Below are 18,130 nucleotides of genomic sequence, written 5' to 3'. Positions count from 1 at the left end.
AGGATTACCTCCAGGATCCTCCTAAAGCCCCACGGTGCGTGTGTGTGGTCCCCTCCTTCCCGGCACGGATCCCAACACCCATCCACTCCTCACTTCCCGCTCCTCTGCTTGTGTCCATTCAATAAATACCATCTTTCATCTGTTACTCCTCTGTCTCTGAGTGATCCGTAACAATAACAGCTTTATTCATGAAAATAGAATGCTCTTTATGTTCTGTATAAGACAAAGTTGTAAAATAAAACCTAAAAATAAGGCTTCTTTAGGTTGTCTGAAAAACAACTTCCCTGCAACATTTTGGGAACATTGTTTTATGGCTGTAAAAAAAAATGTTATTGTTAAAAATTATTATTATTATTATTTATTTGTTTACTATAAAAGCTACATTTGTGTCAAAACAACTTAGATAAATCAAATAAAAGCGTACGTTTTAACATTGAAAGAAAGCAAGACAAGATGAAAGTAGCAAAACATTTAATATTTGACTACTGTTTTACGATATCAATGTCCAGTGAAGATAACTACCTTTTTTCCTCAAATTTCGCCATTTTTGAATGGGAAATGTATCATTTATGTAATTCATGTTATTTCTAACTGAGAAAAGAAAATGAACATTTTACTATTTTTGATATGCAAATAAGAGTGTGTGTATAATTTAAAACATTATTTGCCAATAATTTAAAATTATTACTTCCCAACTAGAAATAAATCTAGAATTTCCTTCATGTTTTTTTTATATATATATAAACATTGATCTCTTCCAAGATATTGCTTCCACTACCCTGCTTCGAGCATTTTTAAATGTGAATGGCCCCTTACACTGTACATTTTCATTCCCTTTTAAAAAGAAAATCTTGTAAGAGCCTGTTCACTACAATGACAGTAACTCTAGAAAAATAAAATTTTAGTAATCTTTGTAATTCTATGAGAATAAGTTCACACTACGGTTATAACAATAAAGACACAGAGGAACGATACAGTATCATTCAATTCACTTTCAGAGTATTTATTTATTTATTTATTTTCCCAGCTGACAAATTATAATTTCATTGACAGCCAATCAGAATCCAAAAAGCTTGAGCTTTTAAAGTGCACACTCACAATGAAAACAACATTATGGTGTGGATGCCAGTATCATTATCTTTCTTGGTCCATTTATAATGGTCATGAAGGCTCAAAGTGATGCTTTATACCATATATGATGTGATATATGAAATATAAAACCATATCTGGCCTCTGTGAACAGCTGGCTGTTGGTACTGAGCTGATGAATTGAATGTGTTTTTGGTGTACACAGTGTCATAATAGAGGGCACATGCACACAAACGCACACAAAACACTTCAGAGAGACTTCTACATCAGCCTTATACATTAGCCTTGGTGCTTGTGCTAGAGCAGTATTTTTGGAGGTTTAAATGAAAAGAAGCAGTGATAAAAAGGTAGACTGTCAATGAACAAGAAAGTCAGTGCCAGTCTATGCGGCATCCCTGCTGAGAAGAGAAGGGCAGACAGAAACCTGTAGACTTCAGATATTTACTCACTCAATCTTTGTTGCTGTCATGTTTTAGGATCAAGTGCTCTTGTGTCTCCAGGTTCTTATCTGTGACTGCATGTGTGGGTCAGGCATGAAGGCAGCATGGGGCCAGTTCTCCCAGTCCCAGCATGTGTGAGCTTTCGAGACCAGTGGCCTTGAATACTAAGCGCGAGGCTCCGGTCGTGTATCTTCCTGCCTGTTAGCTGTCAGTTATCATGGCTCCTCAGCCCTTCCTCTAGAAAAAAAAACACGCTCAGACAAGTACATCAAGCTGTGCCTCAAACTGGCATATCCGTTTTAAATTGCGGTTGCACGTTGTGGTTTAACATCAGACACCTGCAGTTTGTGCTTTTTGAAACAGCGGCTCCAATGATGGAAAGAGGAAGTGAAGTGACAAAACAATTCACTTTTAACAGTTCGTAAACTGTTTAGATTAATGTTTATTTGATGCTGGTGTGACGTGCATAATTTCTAATCTGATCGGGTACTTTCTGTAAATTTCCTAAAATATTGTAATTCAAGTATAATCAAATGTATCTTTAATTTATGACCAATACAAGTTTACATACTGTATATTTATGAAAACTCTGAGTTTCAGAGTGGGTTTAGAATTGACACATCTTAATAAATCCCACCCGGTTTAAATCGAGTTCAGTGGGCTCACAATGCTTGCTATAAACATTCTCTGTCACCTCAGGGTTTGATCCAGAGTTTATGATTAATTCCGGAGCGTGTGCACTTGAAAGTGAGACATCTGCAGGGAACAGCCAATCGCAGAAAATCCAAGAGTGTCAGTTTGATTCATTTCACTTTATGGTTGTTATGAAAAAAGCATGAATTTAAATGCATTTACAAGGCTTTAAGAAACACACCTAATGCCACAAAAGTTTTAGAATGCAGCTGAAAGAAAATGTCTATATCGATGTAAATGAATCAACTGAATTTATACAATTTATAATTGATGTAGGTTCACGATGAGCTTAAAAGAAAACATGTAAGCTTAATCGTTTTAAAAGGTTTATATTTAATTAAAATAAAAATTTAGTAATTGTTAAAAATATTGCTAATGTTGCCAAGACATTTAAAGGAACATTTCACTCAAAAATCTCGATTTTTTGAAAATTTACTAACCCTCAGGCCGTCCAAGATGTAAAAGAGTTTGTTTGTTCATTGAATCTTATAATAATTAATCACATCATATATTTTAATAATGTAATAAATGGTGTCTATTTAATTTTGTTTTAATTTATTATTAATTGCTAGAAAATAACTAGTGAGCAAAACCGCAAACTGTTTAGATAATGTATAGGGGTGCAAAAAATGCCCCATATGAAACAGTTTGACCATTTGTTGACAAAGAAAAGAAGCATTTTTAAACCTTACGATTGTCACATTTTCAGATTTTCTCCACCCCCACCCAACATCCCTCCTCTCACACATCCCCAGCTCAGTGTCTGGTACCCACCTCAACACAGTGTGTTACTGCTGCATGTGAGAGCTGCTCTTTGCCATCAGCACTGGTCTGGTGGCTTACATGAAAAAAACGAAATCTCCTGTTTTTATCGAATAACACCCTGTCTAATTCATCATCATATCACCACATCTCACGATTTGACATAAAAGATGTTCAAATCATCAGTGCATGTCAAGAATCACTTGTCTTTCATGACTGATTTTGAAATGAGCTGATTTGCACATCATATTGCACACTATATATACACTTGTTGTATTGTCATATTTTTCTAGCAAACATTAGTCTGTGACATACAGCTCTTGATGAGTCTGAATGCCCCATCTCAGAGCGATACACCAGTGTTGTGCTGAGCACACTGCGATAATTGCCTTCAGGTAGCAAATCCCCTGAAGCATTTAATGCTCTTTATGTTATGGAAGCATTTCGCTCACATGCACCCTCTCTCGCTCCGGCTGAAATCATAACATGTAGGAGCGGATTTGCACAGCAGATGAAATTAAATGATGAAAACGGGCTTATAATTGCAACCAGTGTAAACAAAGCCCTGGAAAATCTCCTTATGACTTTCTATTTAAAGAGTCTAAGACAGCACAACTTCAACATAGTACAATAGTTTAGTAAGCTCCTTAATCGAGAATAAGGTGTCAAAGTGAAATACCATTTCAGAGGGAGGGTGATAGAGAGAGACAGAGCAAGAGAGAGAGAGAGAGAGAGAGAGAGAGAGAGACTGAGAGGTATTCACGGTGAAGGATGCACACACACAGTCTTGTGCTGGCGAGGACGGCACCTCATCTTTGGAGATTGTGACGAGGCAGATTTAGCCAGAGTTTGTGTCGGTGTGATGTGACGAGAGAGTGAGGACTAGGACTGAGACTGAACCTGAGGTCTGGCCATGTCTGAGTTCAGGTCCAGAGTGCGCTGTCGGAGAGCAGGTGTCCGTGCTGCCGCCGCTCTCATCGGACTCCTCCACCGTTCACGCAAGCGGTGTGAGAGACGGAGACTGACGGAGACAGACGGCCAGTGGTGGGTGAACGTCATTGTGGGTCGTATGTGTTTGTATGTGGTGGAGAGAATGTTTTGGTGGACTTACAGGGCCTACAGTACATGTCCTGCACACTTTATGAGCTAGTTGTTACTTAGTGATTTTTGGTGCTCTCTGGCCAAAAAAAACAAGGAATTTTTACATGCAGACTGGATTCTTTTTGCTAGTTTTGTTAGTGTTGAGTATGTGAATAAAATACCTTGTCAAGCGTAATGAACGATATGTCGCTTGCTCCCTAATATGAATATATTGATGGATTTATGGGATCTATTTACAGAGAGCTTATGAAGGATTGGGTGGGTATTTTTAGAGCCTTGTTCATTTCTGTCTCTAACCTCCCCCTTGCTCCCCCTTCCTCTCTGTTTCTCTGTCCGCACCTCACTTATGAAAAAGGAGGTGGAAAGGAAAATTAATTTTGAGTAGGAGCCTCTAGATCCTGAGTCAGCCTCCTGTCCAGAGAACTCATTTAAAGAACAGGTTGCCCATCTTTGGCCCCTTTTTTATTGATGATCTTGAACTCATATGAGGGTCAAAAAGGAGAGGTTCATCCTCGAGGAGTGAAATGAGACTGAGGCAATAGAGATTTTCAGTGAGGATCCTCTCTGTGTAAAGATGACACTGCAGATGACCATATAAAATTTAATTGTTAGCTTTTAGACGTGAACTTAGTATCATTTTTTTTTAAATGTTTTGCTAGCCTATTATACTGACATTTAGAAGTATGTATTGAGCATCATGTAATGATGGTAATTTTCAGATACTGGTGCCACATTGAAAAAATTCAAAGTCAGTTAGATTAAACTGTCAAAAATAAATACATATTTCTTTCACATATAAATATTTTTAATGGTGAAAAGAATAATGAGTATGTTAGTGTCTGTGTATTTCAGTATATCTGATGTTTCAATGTTATTTTAAAAGTTTGGAATAATGATGAGTATGTCTCTGTGTTGCAGGAAGCACGAGTTGCTGTCCATCTCCAATGTGCCCCTGGCAAACTACCCTCCTTCTCCCCCCAGAACCGCCCCGCCCACCATGAAGGTAAGCGGCACATCTGATTCTCAGGACCTGTTATGAATTAGAACTGAAAGAAGTCAAATCAAGTCTCCAGTTAGCATTTCATAAATGGCTGATTATAAAGCAGCAATTATTGATTAATTTGGTTCACAGATAAAACCGTCTTTTTTCTCTCTTTTCTGAAGTCAAGACCCTAGCACAAACCTGTAGCTGGTGATGTGCCCTGCTTACTCAGCAGACCATGACTTCAAACATCATCCCCTCGGTAGTCTATATGTTCCTCAAAGGAGGAAGAAAAAAGAAGCAAACTCTCAAAAAAATCACATTTTATGAGAATGAAAGAGTTTTTTAAAAAATGCATTAAATGTACAGTAGTCACATATATAGATGAATCAACTTTAGTTAGTCAACCTATTGCAGATATTCTTTTTTTTGTGATTATAAACTACAGCTTGCTACACAGACAACTAAACAATTATATATAAAATTAAAGGTCCTAATACAGAACCCTGAGGAACCTCAAAATTGTATTTTATTTTTTTATTTATTTTTTTATTAGATGTTTATAACAGATTTTCAGACTAACTTGTGTTGGTCAAACACTATCCTTTGACATTCTATGAGATCAGCAACTAAAAAAAACATGTGTGTTATAACAGATTAACCTGTGTTTCTCAAAAGGAATTCTGATTTACTGTAAACTCAACAACTAAAATAGCCTGAACTGACAGTAAGTGCAGCTTGCTGCAGTAATACACAAGGGATTACAAGACTCTTCAAGCACATGCATGTCATTCCCACTTAGTAGACTGTACTGCATACTGGCCTTGTTGTTGACTTGATAAATAGTGTGAAATACTTGGCATGTTAAATGTTGGCCTAAATATGATATTTCTTTTCCAACAGTCAAATCAGTTTTTTGATATGCTGGACAAGATGGAGGTAAGAAATGAAATCCTTCATATATATATATATATATATATATATAGAGAGAGAGAGAGAGAGAGAGAGAGAGAGAAATGCTAAAGTAGCTAGATTTGTGCTTAATTGGTTAATTCAGCTTTAAATAGAAACTGTAGCTGTGGTTATTGCATTATGTGCCTCCCCACTCCTAAACTGTCAGTTGCTAACACTGCAACCTTTGACATTTTGACCCTGACCCTTTAGCAGGTTTCTGAGGTGGAGGAAATGAGGCCACAAAGATTAGAGGTCAGAGGGTTTTAAAACATTTGACAAGATTACAACTCTGCTTAGTCCTTGTTTGTGTTTTAAATTTGGAGTATTTTCATTGCATGAGGTTAGCATTCTTCATTAATGTACTGTATGTAACATTATATATTGTACAGTGGGTCAAAAAGTATGAAAATACTCTGAAAGTCAAATTTAAACCTAGATTTTAAATAATGGTTTAGAATTTTGAAAACAATAATAAAAAACAGTATGAGGTCAAATGTAGAAAAATATTTGACATTTTATGTTATTTACTTGCAATTTAAGCTAAAAGGGCAAATACTAAAGCTAAAACATTCTAAAATTAATTGTTCAATTTGTTAAATAATAATAGCATAAATAATTGTTAATAATATAACTTATAATGATGAGAATGTATTAAATGCAAAATAGAAGCATTTTCACATGGACCCCATTTTATGCATATTTTTAGCAAATGCTGGATTTAGCCATCTTACAAGCAAAATAAATACAAAGACAACCACTAAAGAAATAATCATACCCTCAAATGCATGTGTTCATTCAGATTGTCCAGACAGCCACATAAAAATGTCTGTTGTAAGCTTGACTGTGAACCATTGTGTGGACTACTTGTAATTTCTAATATAATGTAGTTGCATGAGCAATGTATGACTCATAACATGCTTCCTGTAACGGCACAAGCATCCTTCTAAAGCATTGTGAAGATGTCCATTTACAGCATTATCTTATGAAATTGTTATTATTACCCCTGCAGGACGGTTACATTCCATACCCAAAGATAGAGGAGGTACAGCAATTTAAGCCCACATCTGTTACAATAATATTATATACTTCTAAAAACACTTTATATTTCTCTTTCTAATTGTTTGATGTCTCTTTCAAAGGTGTTACAACGGGGTGAGCCATACCCTCAGGTCATCCTGCCTCAGTTGGGGGGTTACTGGATAGAAGACCCTGATGCCCCTGATGCCAGCCCGAGCTGGGAGAATGGCTTCTGTGATGAGGAAAATGGAGAAGGAAGCAATTCAGGACAGTTTGGCTATAGACTGGAGAGTAACTATGCCATTCGCGCATACCGCAAGCACTTTCTGGGCAGGGTGAGAACTCAGTAGTCGTTCAATTACATTCAGTAAAACCAATCCATATCATTATGGGGCAGACAAAATATTGGTTTAAGATCATTTTAAACAGATCACTCACAGGTTGTTTTATATTGTCAGAGCTGTGATAATTAGCAGTCAGTGCGTCTTGTTTATGCTGGCGATGGCAATTAAACCACTTTCTCTCATCTGCCATCGGTCTTAGGAACATCTGAACTTCTACTGCACGGCCAGTAACCATGGCAACCTCATACTGTCCCTTCGACACGAGGAGGTGAAGGAGCAAGAGTACCTGCACATCATTCTCAGGTACTAATAACCCTTTCAATCTCTTATGTGTAATTACATGATTGGTTCATTTTGAAACATTTGATTGCATTTTTCTATCAAATTCTGCCTCGCATAGGACTCCATCAAAAACAATCTATGACAAGATCTCTATGGCAGGCTTGACTGAGCTCCCTAGTGTCCCTCAGTTAGCAAAGGTAATGATTGTGCCCTGTAGAAATGGTCCACGGGTTTTAACCAATTAAGAACACTCTGACAGTCTCTGTAATTAATGTAAAGAATTGTGTAAGCACAGTTATTTATCAGTATGTCGTCTGCCATTTTAAAAGGCTAGACTGATGTTTATGTGCACCAAAAAAAGAAAAATCCTTCCATTTAATATATCCAAGCATCCAAACTACATGCTTGTTTATTTATTCTTCTCACCTCATTGTTTTGTGAGTCTTTCTCAAGTAATGTACCGAAGCTTCGCAAAGAGGCTGTTTTTAAAGGACGGATGAGGTCAAAGTATATTATATAAAAATATATATTGGATGTGACAGTAAACCTACTGCCCATGTCGGACTGGAGTTTCACATTTCACATGCAAATATGGAGTTCCTTACAGGCATAGCAAAAAAAAAAAAAAAAAAAAATTATGATAATAATTATAAAATGTATGTCATGACACTTTTAAAGAATTAAATAAGTGTACAGTAGCTGGTCTTACTGTTTGTTGTCTAAGTGGCTGTTTGGGTTTTTGTGTCATGTTTTCCCACTATAGATACTATGTGAAGACATTGTAGGTCTGAGATTTGGTCCTGTGCTGTACCCAAAGGTGAGTTCAAGATTCATATTTGTATTATTAATATTGTAATATAATTATAAATAATATGATAATGTATGCACTACTGTTCACGGTTGGGGACTGTAATTTCTTTTCAGAGAAATAAATATTTTTATTCAGTTTGGCTCCATTAACAAATTGGTCAAAAGTGTCAGTAAAGTCATTTATGAAGTTACAAAAGATTTCTGTCAAATGAATGCTGTTCTTTTGAACCTATTCATCAAATTAGCCTGAAAAAAAAAACATCTATTATTGTTTCAGCAAAAATATTAAGGAGCACAACTGTTTTTAACATTGATAATAATAAGAAATGTTTCTTAGGCACCAAATCAGCATATTAGAATGATTTCTAAAGTATCATGTGCCACTGAAAACTGGAAATTAATAATTCACATTAATAAAATAAGTTTTCAAATATATTGAACTAGAAAGCAGTTATTTTAAAGATGCCATAATATTTCACAATATTACTGTTTTACTGGATTTTTGTTATCAAATAAATCTAGCATTAGCGAGAAAGACTTATTTAATAGACCCAAAATATTTTAACAGTAGTTTATAAAAATAATGATTTATTTGTAAATTTATTTGTAAATTGTTTCATAATTCCTTAGTCATTCCCACAAAGCTTTAGCAATATATATTATGTATGTTCATATGTATTATTTTTACATATGAATGTTTTTTATTTTTTGTTTGTTATTTTATTTACATTTATTTAGCACAAACACAAAACATTTAATTAAAATGTACTTTGTTAGGTTTTAAAATGTAAACAAAAAAGTAGATATACAACTCAAAATTAAGGCAACATTTTTAGGGGGCCACTATATGTTTCAATTTAAAATATAAATGGTTTATTTGAACTTTTTTTAATTACATGATGTTTATCCCTCAGATTAGTTTTATGAAGTTTGTGGGGGGATTTGCATATTTCATTAAAAACAATATTGCTTCTAGCCAAGATGATATTAATGTGCCAGATAAAACCCCATTACACATTATAAGATTATTAGTATGTTTGCAATGCACTATAACTCTTTCGTCATCTTGTTTATTAAAGTAACAAGATGGTTTTGCTTGGGAGGGGTTATTTCTGAAATTTTAGAGTAACTAAAGAGCTGTCAAAGCTGTACTGATGAGGAGCATATTATTTGTTTGAAGTGTATCTTTGTTTATGTTTGTTTGTTTGTTTGCAGGGCTCTCAATTAATAGTGAATTATGATGAGCATGAGTTAAACAACACTTTTAAGTTTGGCGTCATCTACCAAAAGTTTGGGCAGGTGAGGAAATCAATGCTGAATGTGTGCAATTCACTGCCTGTTATAAATATCAAAGATGGCCAGACTGGGCTTCTCAGGGATACTTTAACAGAAGCTTTCACCAAAGCAATGAATCACTAAGTTGTTACTGTATGTGAAATGTATTATCTATTATTTTTTCACACTCACTTTCCTGCAGTTTTCTTCATTGTTTGCCATTCACTGATGTTTTCTGATACTCTCTGATGCTCACAGACCTCGGAGGTGGAGTTGTTCGGGAACAGTGAAGAAACTCCAGCATTTACAGAGTTCCTCCGAGTGCTGGGAGACTGTGTAGAGCTGCAGGATTTTAAAGGGTAAAAACTTAGAGAGACTTCAAAAAGAAATATGATTGTGAATAGTTAGGATGTGTGAATATATAAAAGCAGTGCTGGGTAGATTACTTACAAATTGTAGTCCTTTGCCGATTCCATAATCATTAACATTAACATAATCCATTATATTACACTTTTAGGTAACTTTTTGATCTTTTGGAATCTGATTATGTAATCCAGATTACATGCACTATACCCGGCAGTGTATAAAAGTGCAGCTTTTCGAATTCTCCACACAAAATCCTTAAATTCCAGTCATGCTGTTTCATCAGTAAACACTTGTACTTTCAGTATATATTCTCTCTGTGTCTTATATTCAGATTTCGAGGTGGTCTGGACGTGTCTCACGGTCAGACGGGGTCTCAGTCAGTCTACACTGTGTTCAGAGGACAGGAACTCATGTTTCACATCTCCACCAAACTCCCCCATACTGAGGGAGACATACAGCAGGTGCTCACTAGGATTGAAATCTACACAATTCCAACGTCCAGAGACAGCATGTCATTCCCTGTATGTTTGTTTTTTCCTACACATAGGTCCAAAGGAAGCGCCACATTGGAAATGACATAGTGGCTGCAGTTTTTCAAGAGGAGGCCACACCTTTTGTGCCTGACATGATCGCTTCCAATTTCCTCCATGCCTACATTCTAGTTCAAGTGGAAAACCCCGGAACAGATGACACCACATACAAGGTTTTTCATAATTTATTTTGTAAAATGTTTAAGCAAAAAGTAATGTGGTTACTGAGAGTGTTTGCAGATTATGGAAAGTATTTGTGGTGATTCTAACTGTATGTTGAATGTAATTATATGTAGGTGTCTGTCACAGCACGTGAAGATGTGCCTAAGTTCGGCCCTCCACTTCCCAATCCACCCATCTTTAAAAAGGTAAATTATTGCACCACAGCTTCCACACTGCATTTTTTATATTAGTATTGTAGTACAGAGCCCCTAAAGGGACCTTTGCAAAAATATGAAATACACAGACTATCACGTGCACACAAGAAACATTTTTATGGCAAGCCAAAAGAGTCAGAATTACGCTATAAATAAATCACATTTACATACAAAACTATGTTTTTTTATGGCATTTAAAATAGCATTAGCACCATAAAATACGCCATCCTGATAGCAGACAATGTCAAAAACGTGCGTAAGCAGTAATAAAATTTCTTTTTTTATGTAACAGCATTTTAATGTTTGTAAAATGTGTCGCATTTAATGCCGTTTAGCTTGCCACGTCTATTTACTTGCGTACATATGATAATTTTCTTGTGTGCACATGAAAGTTTCTTGTACACACACAAAAGTCTGTGTATTTTTATTTTTTGCAATGGTTCCTTTAGGGGCACCGTATTTTTGCCTTGTTTTCCATTTAAAATACATTATCTCCCTTAAAAAATATTAGGTTACTTGGAGAAATTTTGCATAATATATAAATACATTTTTACCTTAAATGATTTTTATTTCAAATGTTTATTTTTTCTTACAACGTTGGCAATTGTTTTTCTTTTTAAAGCATAAATCTAACAGTTTTTAGTTGAAGGGATGTTTAAAACAAGAAAGGAAAACAGGTGTATTTTCTGAATCTTTTATTAATTTTTGCTTTCCAAGTAAATTGATCTTGTTTTATCAATATTGCGATATTTTTACGGGAAAGCAAAGGAAAAATGAATAAAGAAAATTACATTTTGCAGGGCAGCCGGTTTGCTGACACATTATTGTTTTTCCGGAGGTCACATTGCTTATTACAGGCAAGATTTTGTCACGTCATTGTCTTTTAAGACTGCTCTTGCATCTTTGTTATATTTGCCGTGTCATTCTATTCTCACTTAGGGGCCAGAATTCAGAGAGTTTCTGCTGACCAAGCTCATCAATGCAGAGTTGGCATGCTACAGGTCAAGCCGATTTGCCAAGCTGGAGGTGAGGAAACAATAGAGCATCATATACTACCACATTAAAGTTCTAATGTACATATGAACAGCAAATGCCTGATAAAATTATCCTTTGCCACGATCTCTGAATGGTTAATCCTTATGTTGTATTGGGGGTCTCAGAGACCCCAAAGCCATTTTAATAGCTCAAAGAAGAAAAAAACTGAAATACTTGATACTTCTTGGCTCTTCCAAATCATATGAGATTAGATTATAAACCAAACTTGAATATATTTTAAAGTGTAATTTATTGCTGTGTTGGCAAAGTAGAATTTTCAGCATCATTACTCCAGTCTTCAGTGTCAAATGATCCTTCTTGATGCTCAAGAAGCATTTATTATTTGTGGACACAGTGATATATTTTTTCAGGATTATTTAATGCATAGAAAGTAAAAAAAAAACACACAAAAAAAACAGAATTTTTATGAAAAGTAAAACTTTTTGTAACATTATAAATGTCATAACTGTCACATTTGACTGTTATATTTAATGTTTTTTTTGCTAAATAAAAGTATTAATTTATTTTTATTCTTACTGACCCTATTTTTTTTTATGGTAGTGTACACCATTGTGGTTTCTGGGACTCCAAATTTTAAAACAGTAAGATCAGTGTCAATAGAACATGTCATAATATGTTTTGTGTTTGTGAAATAGGAGAGAACGCGAACGGAACTGCTAGATAATCTTCATAATGAGTTACACAAGCGGACACAGTCAATGCTGGGCCATCACCTCAGCGCAGACGAAGAGAGGTTGGAGAACGGAGGACATGGAGGAATACTGGAGTCTATTAAGGTATTAAATCAAAAAGTCATATTCACATGCAGCTTGTCAAAATGGTGAACTATCCTTTTAATCTTTTAATGTGTTTGTGTCTGTCTCAGCGGGCGATGCGCGTGCGCAGTCACTCTATGGAGGCCATGGTGGGCTCCCAGAAACACGGCCGCTGCTCTCCGGTTGGTGGAGGCGTACCCACCAGCCTGAGCGGAGTCGGTCTGACACACAGCAACACTGAGGCTGCCAAGAACTCTGTGAGCATCTTCTTATGTCCACAACACAGATACACAAATAAACTGCATCTGAATGGCCAAGTTAGTGTGGTAACAGCCAGAGTGTAGTAACTATGAAGTTCACTTTCATTATTTTAATATAACTTGATTTGTTTCATTAACCCTGCATATGATTAAAAAAAAATGCTTTTTTATATATTTTTAGTCTCCAGTGAAGAGCCCGGTGAAGAGACGCTCTGGGCTGTTCCCGCGGCTGCACACCAGTATGGATGGACAGCCAGAGCGCCACACACGCAGGTCTGACAAATACACAACAAATACATATTTAATAAATATGCTAATACTTACATGTATACAAATTACTTACGGTGTACTAAAAATATTGTTATTATAAAGATGATATTATAAAAACAACAGAATTTAATAATTGTTTCCATAATTAAACAATTGTCTTTTGCATTGTTTTTATCTTAAAGAAATTTTTTAAATATTACATTTAGACAATGATTATTACAATTTCTTGCAAATATTGTAAATATTAATTAAATGTATAAAATATATATTATATATGTGACCCTGGACCACAAAGCCAGTTTTAAGTGTCAATTTTTCAAAACTGAGATTTATACATCATCTGAAACTTGATGTATGGTTTATTAGGATCAGACAATATTTGGCCGAGATACAAGTATTTGAATATCTGTAATCTGAGGGTGCAAAAAATCAAAATACTGAGAAAATCACTAGAAAAAGTTGTCCAAATGAATTCTTAGCAATGCATATTATTAATCAAAAATTACGTTTTGATATATTTACAGTAGGAAATGTACAAAATATCTTCATGGAACATGATTTTTGCTCAATATCCTTATGATTTTTGGCATAAAAGAAAAATCGATAATTTTGACCCATACAATGTTTTTTTTTGGGCTATTGCTACAAATATACCCCAGTGACCTAAAACTGGTTTTGTGGTCCAGGGTCACATATATGTTACATACTACATATATTATATATTAAATAAAATATAAACATTTACTTTTTAATGAGTTGACAGCTTTTGAAATAGTATTATATTGTATCGTAAAATTTGAGATACGTTAAAAATAAAAAAATAAAACAATACATTAAACATATTTATTTGCACTTTGACAGCTCTGCAAACACATTGCACACACATACAAACACGCATGCTCTAAAATGCTAGACAATTGAGAAATGTATTTTTCTTTGGTTTGTCTGTTATTTTAGTGTCCTGTGTGATCAAAGAAGTCTAGATATTGGTCCCCATTCACAGGAAGTGAGATCAGAGATGTCGTCCAATCCTAGCTCTCCAGAGATCCTGATCAATGAGAGGTCATTTTCTGTTTCGTTACTGGTACTTAATAAATGTGTTTTCTTAATAGCTAATAATACTTTCTTTCATTTTTTCCTGTCTGTTTTTACAGGCCATCTCTCAAGCTGAAGGAGGTCAGTGGAAGACCAGATATCTCTCAATCCTCTTCCAGCACCAGCAGCTTCGGCAGTGCTGCAGGAGACCTAGAGACTCTGGAGGAGAACGAGCCTGTATGTTCATGTGTCTTCATGTTCATTAATGTTGCTATGAGAAGTGTGCATGTTAAGTCTGTTCTCTCATGTCTTCAGAGCAGCCTCCAGATTTCTCCTAGTCTCTCACCAGTCTTTGGCTCTCTGAGCACCGAGGGACAGGGTGCAGGCGCACCAGTAATCATGTGCCGCAGTCCAACAGGTATTTGAGATGCTTCCCTCACATTCGACATTTAAATTCAAAATGTACAGCTTAATGAGTTATATGTTTTTGCATATCTCTCTATTAATAGATTTTAGGAATAAGATCTCGCCCAGATCCAATCTGAAGTTCCGCTTTGACAGATTGAGCCAGTCCGCTGCCGTAAGACTTCATCCAATGACTTTGTTGTTGCTCTTTCATTCTCTATCTTTCTCTGTAGTGTTTCTTTGGTTGTTTAGTCATTTGGTTGAGAGTGTGTGTGGTTCAATGTAAGTTTATTCATTGATTTGTGACTTGAATCCTTTTTTTTCACAGGGACATTAGCAAAGAGAATGTCAAAGACGACCAGAACCATTGTAAGTTACTCATGAAATTCATAAACGGCACATAGTCTTGGGGGAGAAGTAAAACTAGAGGCTGCATATACTGAAATTATTATTTCTTAATTTTTCACACCACAAAACCAGTCTTAAGTGTAAATTTTTTAAAAATTGAGATTAACACATCATCTGAAAGCTGAATAAATAAGTTTTCCGTTGATGTATGGTTTATTAGGATCGGACAATATTTGGCTGAGACACAACTATTTGAAAATCTGGAATCTGAGCATGCAAAAAAATCTAAATACTGAAAGAATCACCTTTAATGTTATCCAAATTAATTCTTAGCAATGCATTTTACTAATCAAAAAATACGTTTTGGTATATTTATGGTAGGAACTTTACAAAATATATTCATGGAACATGATCTTTACTTCAAAAAAAAAAAATCTATAATTTTGACCCATACAATGTTTTTTTGGCTATTGCTACAAATATCCAGGGACAGTGCTCCAGGGACACAAATTATAATATAAATATTATAATATATATAGTATAAAGACAGCTTTTAATTTCATGTCTGAAGACTCATTTAGTCGTTCTATCATTTTGGGTACATATAATATCCATTTATGATAATTATAATTTTTCTAACCATTTTTTTTCAGAAGTATCTTAGGTTATTCTTTAAGAAAGAAATAATACTATACTGCACAAATAATATGTGCGCCCTGTGTTTCAGTTTGCTTTAAATTGTCTTAAATGACAGTTTTCACAGTGTCTGGTTTTGAAGTGAGCGTTTGAGTTCAAAATAATGGATAAAAAAATGTTAAAGTCAACTTCAGAAGAATTCGTTTTTTAAATTGAGTTAAAATTTTGTTTTGTTTTTTGTTTTATTTTTCTCAGAACTTTTCCATGGACTCCCTAGAATGTTTCGAGGCCCATGGTGTCCTCAGAGAGGGTTTAAAAACCTCTGATTTATACTATTTTGATAACATTTACAGATAGTTTACCCGTTCCTTTCTTGTCATTTTGACAGATAAAAAAACGTATCTGGTGTGAGGTGTTTAGAAACATTTTCACAGTAAAGAATGCTGATTTTTAAACTCCCCTGCAAAAATAGACCAGGAGAGAGACATGAGTTAAAGTGATAGTTCACTAAAAAATGATAATTCTGTCATTAATTACACACCCTCATGTCGTTCCAAACCTGTAAGACCTTCATCTTCTTCATCTTGTTCATCTTCAAAACACAAATTAAGATATTTTTCGTGAAATTTGAGAGCTTTCTTACCCTCCAAAGACAGCAAGGAAGGTACCAAGAACATTGACAGAATAGTGCATGTGACTTCAGTTGTTAAACCATAATGCTATGATAATATTTTTTTCTACAATGGAATAAAATAGAGCGTGACGGAAATTTAGAAGCATCCATCAGAGTGATGGACAATGATTATTTTAAGCACAACCTCTCAGATTACCTGTTATTGGTCATTAAAACCACTCTCATAATCATTGATTCTTTTTCAATTATGTTCATGTCAAAAATATATTTCTTATATGCTATTTACTAACCCCTTAAACTCTCCATCCAGAAAAGCAATGGATCAGCACTGAAGATCAAACACTGTCAGGACTGAGAAGGAGAGAAATGAAGGAGGAACATCACAGGAACAAGCACACACGCTTAAGCACACAGTTAGAATCTCCTCTAGTTTCTGCTGCAGGTGGTCAACTGACACGGACTCGGCACATTTATTGATTTTGCACATTTTGAAGTCTTTCACAGTAAAGAAATAAATAAATAATCCAATATCTTGTGAGTTAATGAAATACAAACTTGGATTAGTAGGTCAATAACAGTAACTATCCTCGCTTAATAGTAATAAAACAACACATTTTATTTTAATTAACAATATAACCAGCACCTGAAACATTCCACGGTATTCTGAGACTCACATAAATGCACTTGACCGGCGCTATTACTGCTGGAAAAACTTGCCACAGAAGATATCATTATACAAATTAATTTAGTAACAAATCAATCTAAAATGCACTATAGAGGTCATATAATAATAAAATAGGCTAGCACAACATTGCTTTTCTCTGTAACACTCACACTTGAGCAATCCCTGAAAATCTGCCCTAAAATCAGCCATTGTTTGGAGATGTTTTCAGCCGCTACGGTGTTCCCCGAAGAGTTATTTATAATATATATTATTATAATAAAACTTAACTTAATGGGTACTTCCATCACTGATGCCTGTGTATATTAGAAAACCACTCATATGCAGTGGCGGACTGGGACAGTAAATCAGGCCGGGAATTTGGCTCTTTCAGTTGTTTGAATTGGGTTATACTTAAAAAATAAATCAAAATCCTTAGACTGTGGATGGGCAAAATAATCAAATGAAGTATCAAGAAGTATCAAGGCATTCACTGTCTCTATCATCTTTCCCTTAATCCCCCTCTCTCTCACTCTGCACATTGAGTTTCTCTGCAATATGAAATAAGCACTTTCATATTAATCTATATTAATTATGCAGCCATCAATTGTATGTCCCAATGATCACCTTATAAGTCATAAAAGCACATATTTTTCTAAGAGTATAGCCAGCATGTTTAGTTTTGCTTATAGATTAAACCTTTACCTGAAGGTTCCTGCTCTGACTCAAAAGCTGAACTGTCCACCCTCTTGTTCAACAGCAGGAGTAATAGCAGCACTAGTGCTACTGTTGCTTCCTTCATCACCTTCAAAATAAATAAGCATTGTACACTAGAAATTGAACGCTAGAAACTCTAGAAATGAAAAATCAATTTCTGGTTAATTTTGGCACTAAAAAAAATATTAAATAGATTGTATCTATTGTAAGTCGCTTTGAATGAAAGCGTCCGTCTGCCAAAATGATTTTGTAAATATTAGGGTGGAACAGTTCAACTTTTTCACAGTTCGGTTTGTTTCACGGTTTTAGAGTCACAGTTTCGGTACCGTGG

General features: G+C 35.1%; 1 protein-coding gene across 4 annotated transcripts in view; it reads left to right on the top strand.

Annotated features, from left to right (window-relative positions):
* LOC132130472 (rap1 GTPase-activating protein 2-like) overlaps nucleotides 1-17,364 on the top strand; it is a 37,193-nt gene extending 19,829 nt beyond the window's left edge. The window contains exons 1-24 of one of the 4 annotated variants that reach the window (XM_059542184.1): nucleotides 3,715-4,028; nucleotides 5,004-5,088; nucleotides 5,971-6,006; nucleotides 6,232-6,273; nucleotides 7,031-7,063; nucleotides 7,161-7,373; nucleotides 7,582-7,685; nucleotides 7,783-7,861; nucleotides 8,428-8,481; nucleotides 9,690-9,773; nucleotides 10,008-10,108; nucleotides 10,447-10,576; nucleotides 10,663-10,818; nucleotides 10,942-11,013; nucleotides 11,962-12,048; nucleotides 12,714-12,854; nucleotides 12,944-13,090; nucleotides 13,275-13,366; nucleotides 14,321-14,425; nucleotides 14,518-14,635; nucleotides 14,714-14,816; nucleotides 14,908-14,978; nucleotides 15,132-15,172; nucleotides 16,732-17,364. In XM_059542184.1, the coding sequence (XP_059398167.1) occupies nucleotides 3,898-4,028; nucleotides 5,004-5,088; nucleotides 5,971-6,006; nucleotides 6,232-6,273; nucleotides 7,031-7,063; nucleotides 7,161-7,373; nucleotides 7,582-7,685; nucleotides 7,783-7,861; nucleotides 8,428-8,481; nucleotides 9,690-9,773; nucleotides 10,008-10,108; nucleotides 10,447-10,576; nucleotides 10,663-10,818; nucleotides 10,942-11,013; nucleotides 11,962-12,048; nucleotides 12,714-12,854; nucleotides 12,944-13,090; nucleotides 13,275-13,366; nucleotides 14,321-14,425; nucleotides 14,518-14,635; nucleotides 14,714-14,816; nucleotides 14,908-14,978; nucleotides 15,132-15,140 (2,193 nt within the window). In that variant the 5' untranslated portion in view covers nucleotides 3,715-3,897 and the 3' untranslated portion in view covers nucleotides 15,141-15,172; nucleotides 16,732-17,364. Of the gene's footprint in view, nucleotides 1-3,714; nucleotides 4,029-5,003; nucleotides 5,089-5,970; nucleotides 6,007-6,231; nucleotides 6,274-7,030; nucleotides 7,064-7,160; nucleotides 7,374-7,581; nucleotides 7,686-7,782; nucleotides 7,862-8,427; nucleotides 8,482-9,689; nucleotides 9,774-10,007; nucleotides 10,109-10,446; nucleotides 10,577-10,662; nucleotides 10,819-10,941; nucleotides 11,014-11,961; nucleotides 12,049-12,713; nucleotides 12,855-12,943; nucleotides 13,091-13,274; nucleotides 13,367-14,320; nucleotides 14,426-14,517; nucleotides 14,636-14,713; nucleotides 14,817-14,907; nucleotides 14,979-15,131; nucleotides 15,173-16,731 lie in introns of those variants that run through there. The other 3 variants (XM_059542186.1, XM_059542185.1, XM_059542187.1) reach the window with 3 other exon arrangements.
* The last annotated feature ends 766 nt before the right edge of the window (nucleotides 17,365-18,130 follow it).

Source organism: Carassius carassius, chromosome 47 (genome assembly GCF_963082965.1).
Source record: "Carassius carassius chromosome 47, fCarCar2.1, whole genome shotgun sequence".
NCBI lineage: Eukaryota > Metazoa > Chordata > Actinopteri > Cypriniformes > Cyprinidae > Carassius > Carassius carassius.
Note: the sequence above shows the minus strand (reverse complement) of the source record. Positions and strands in the feature narration are given on the sequence as shown.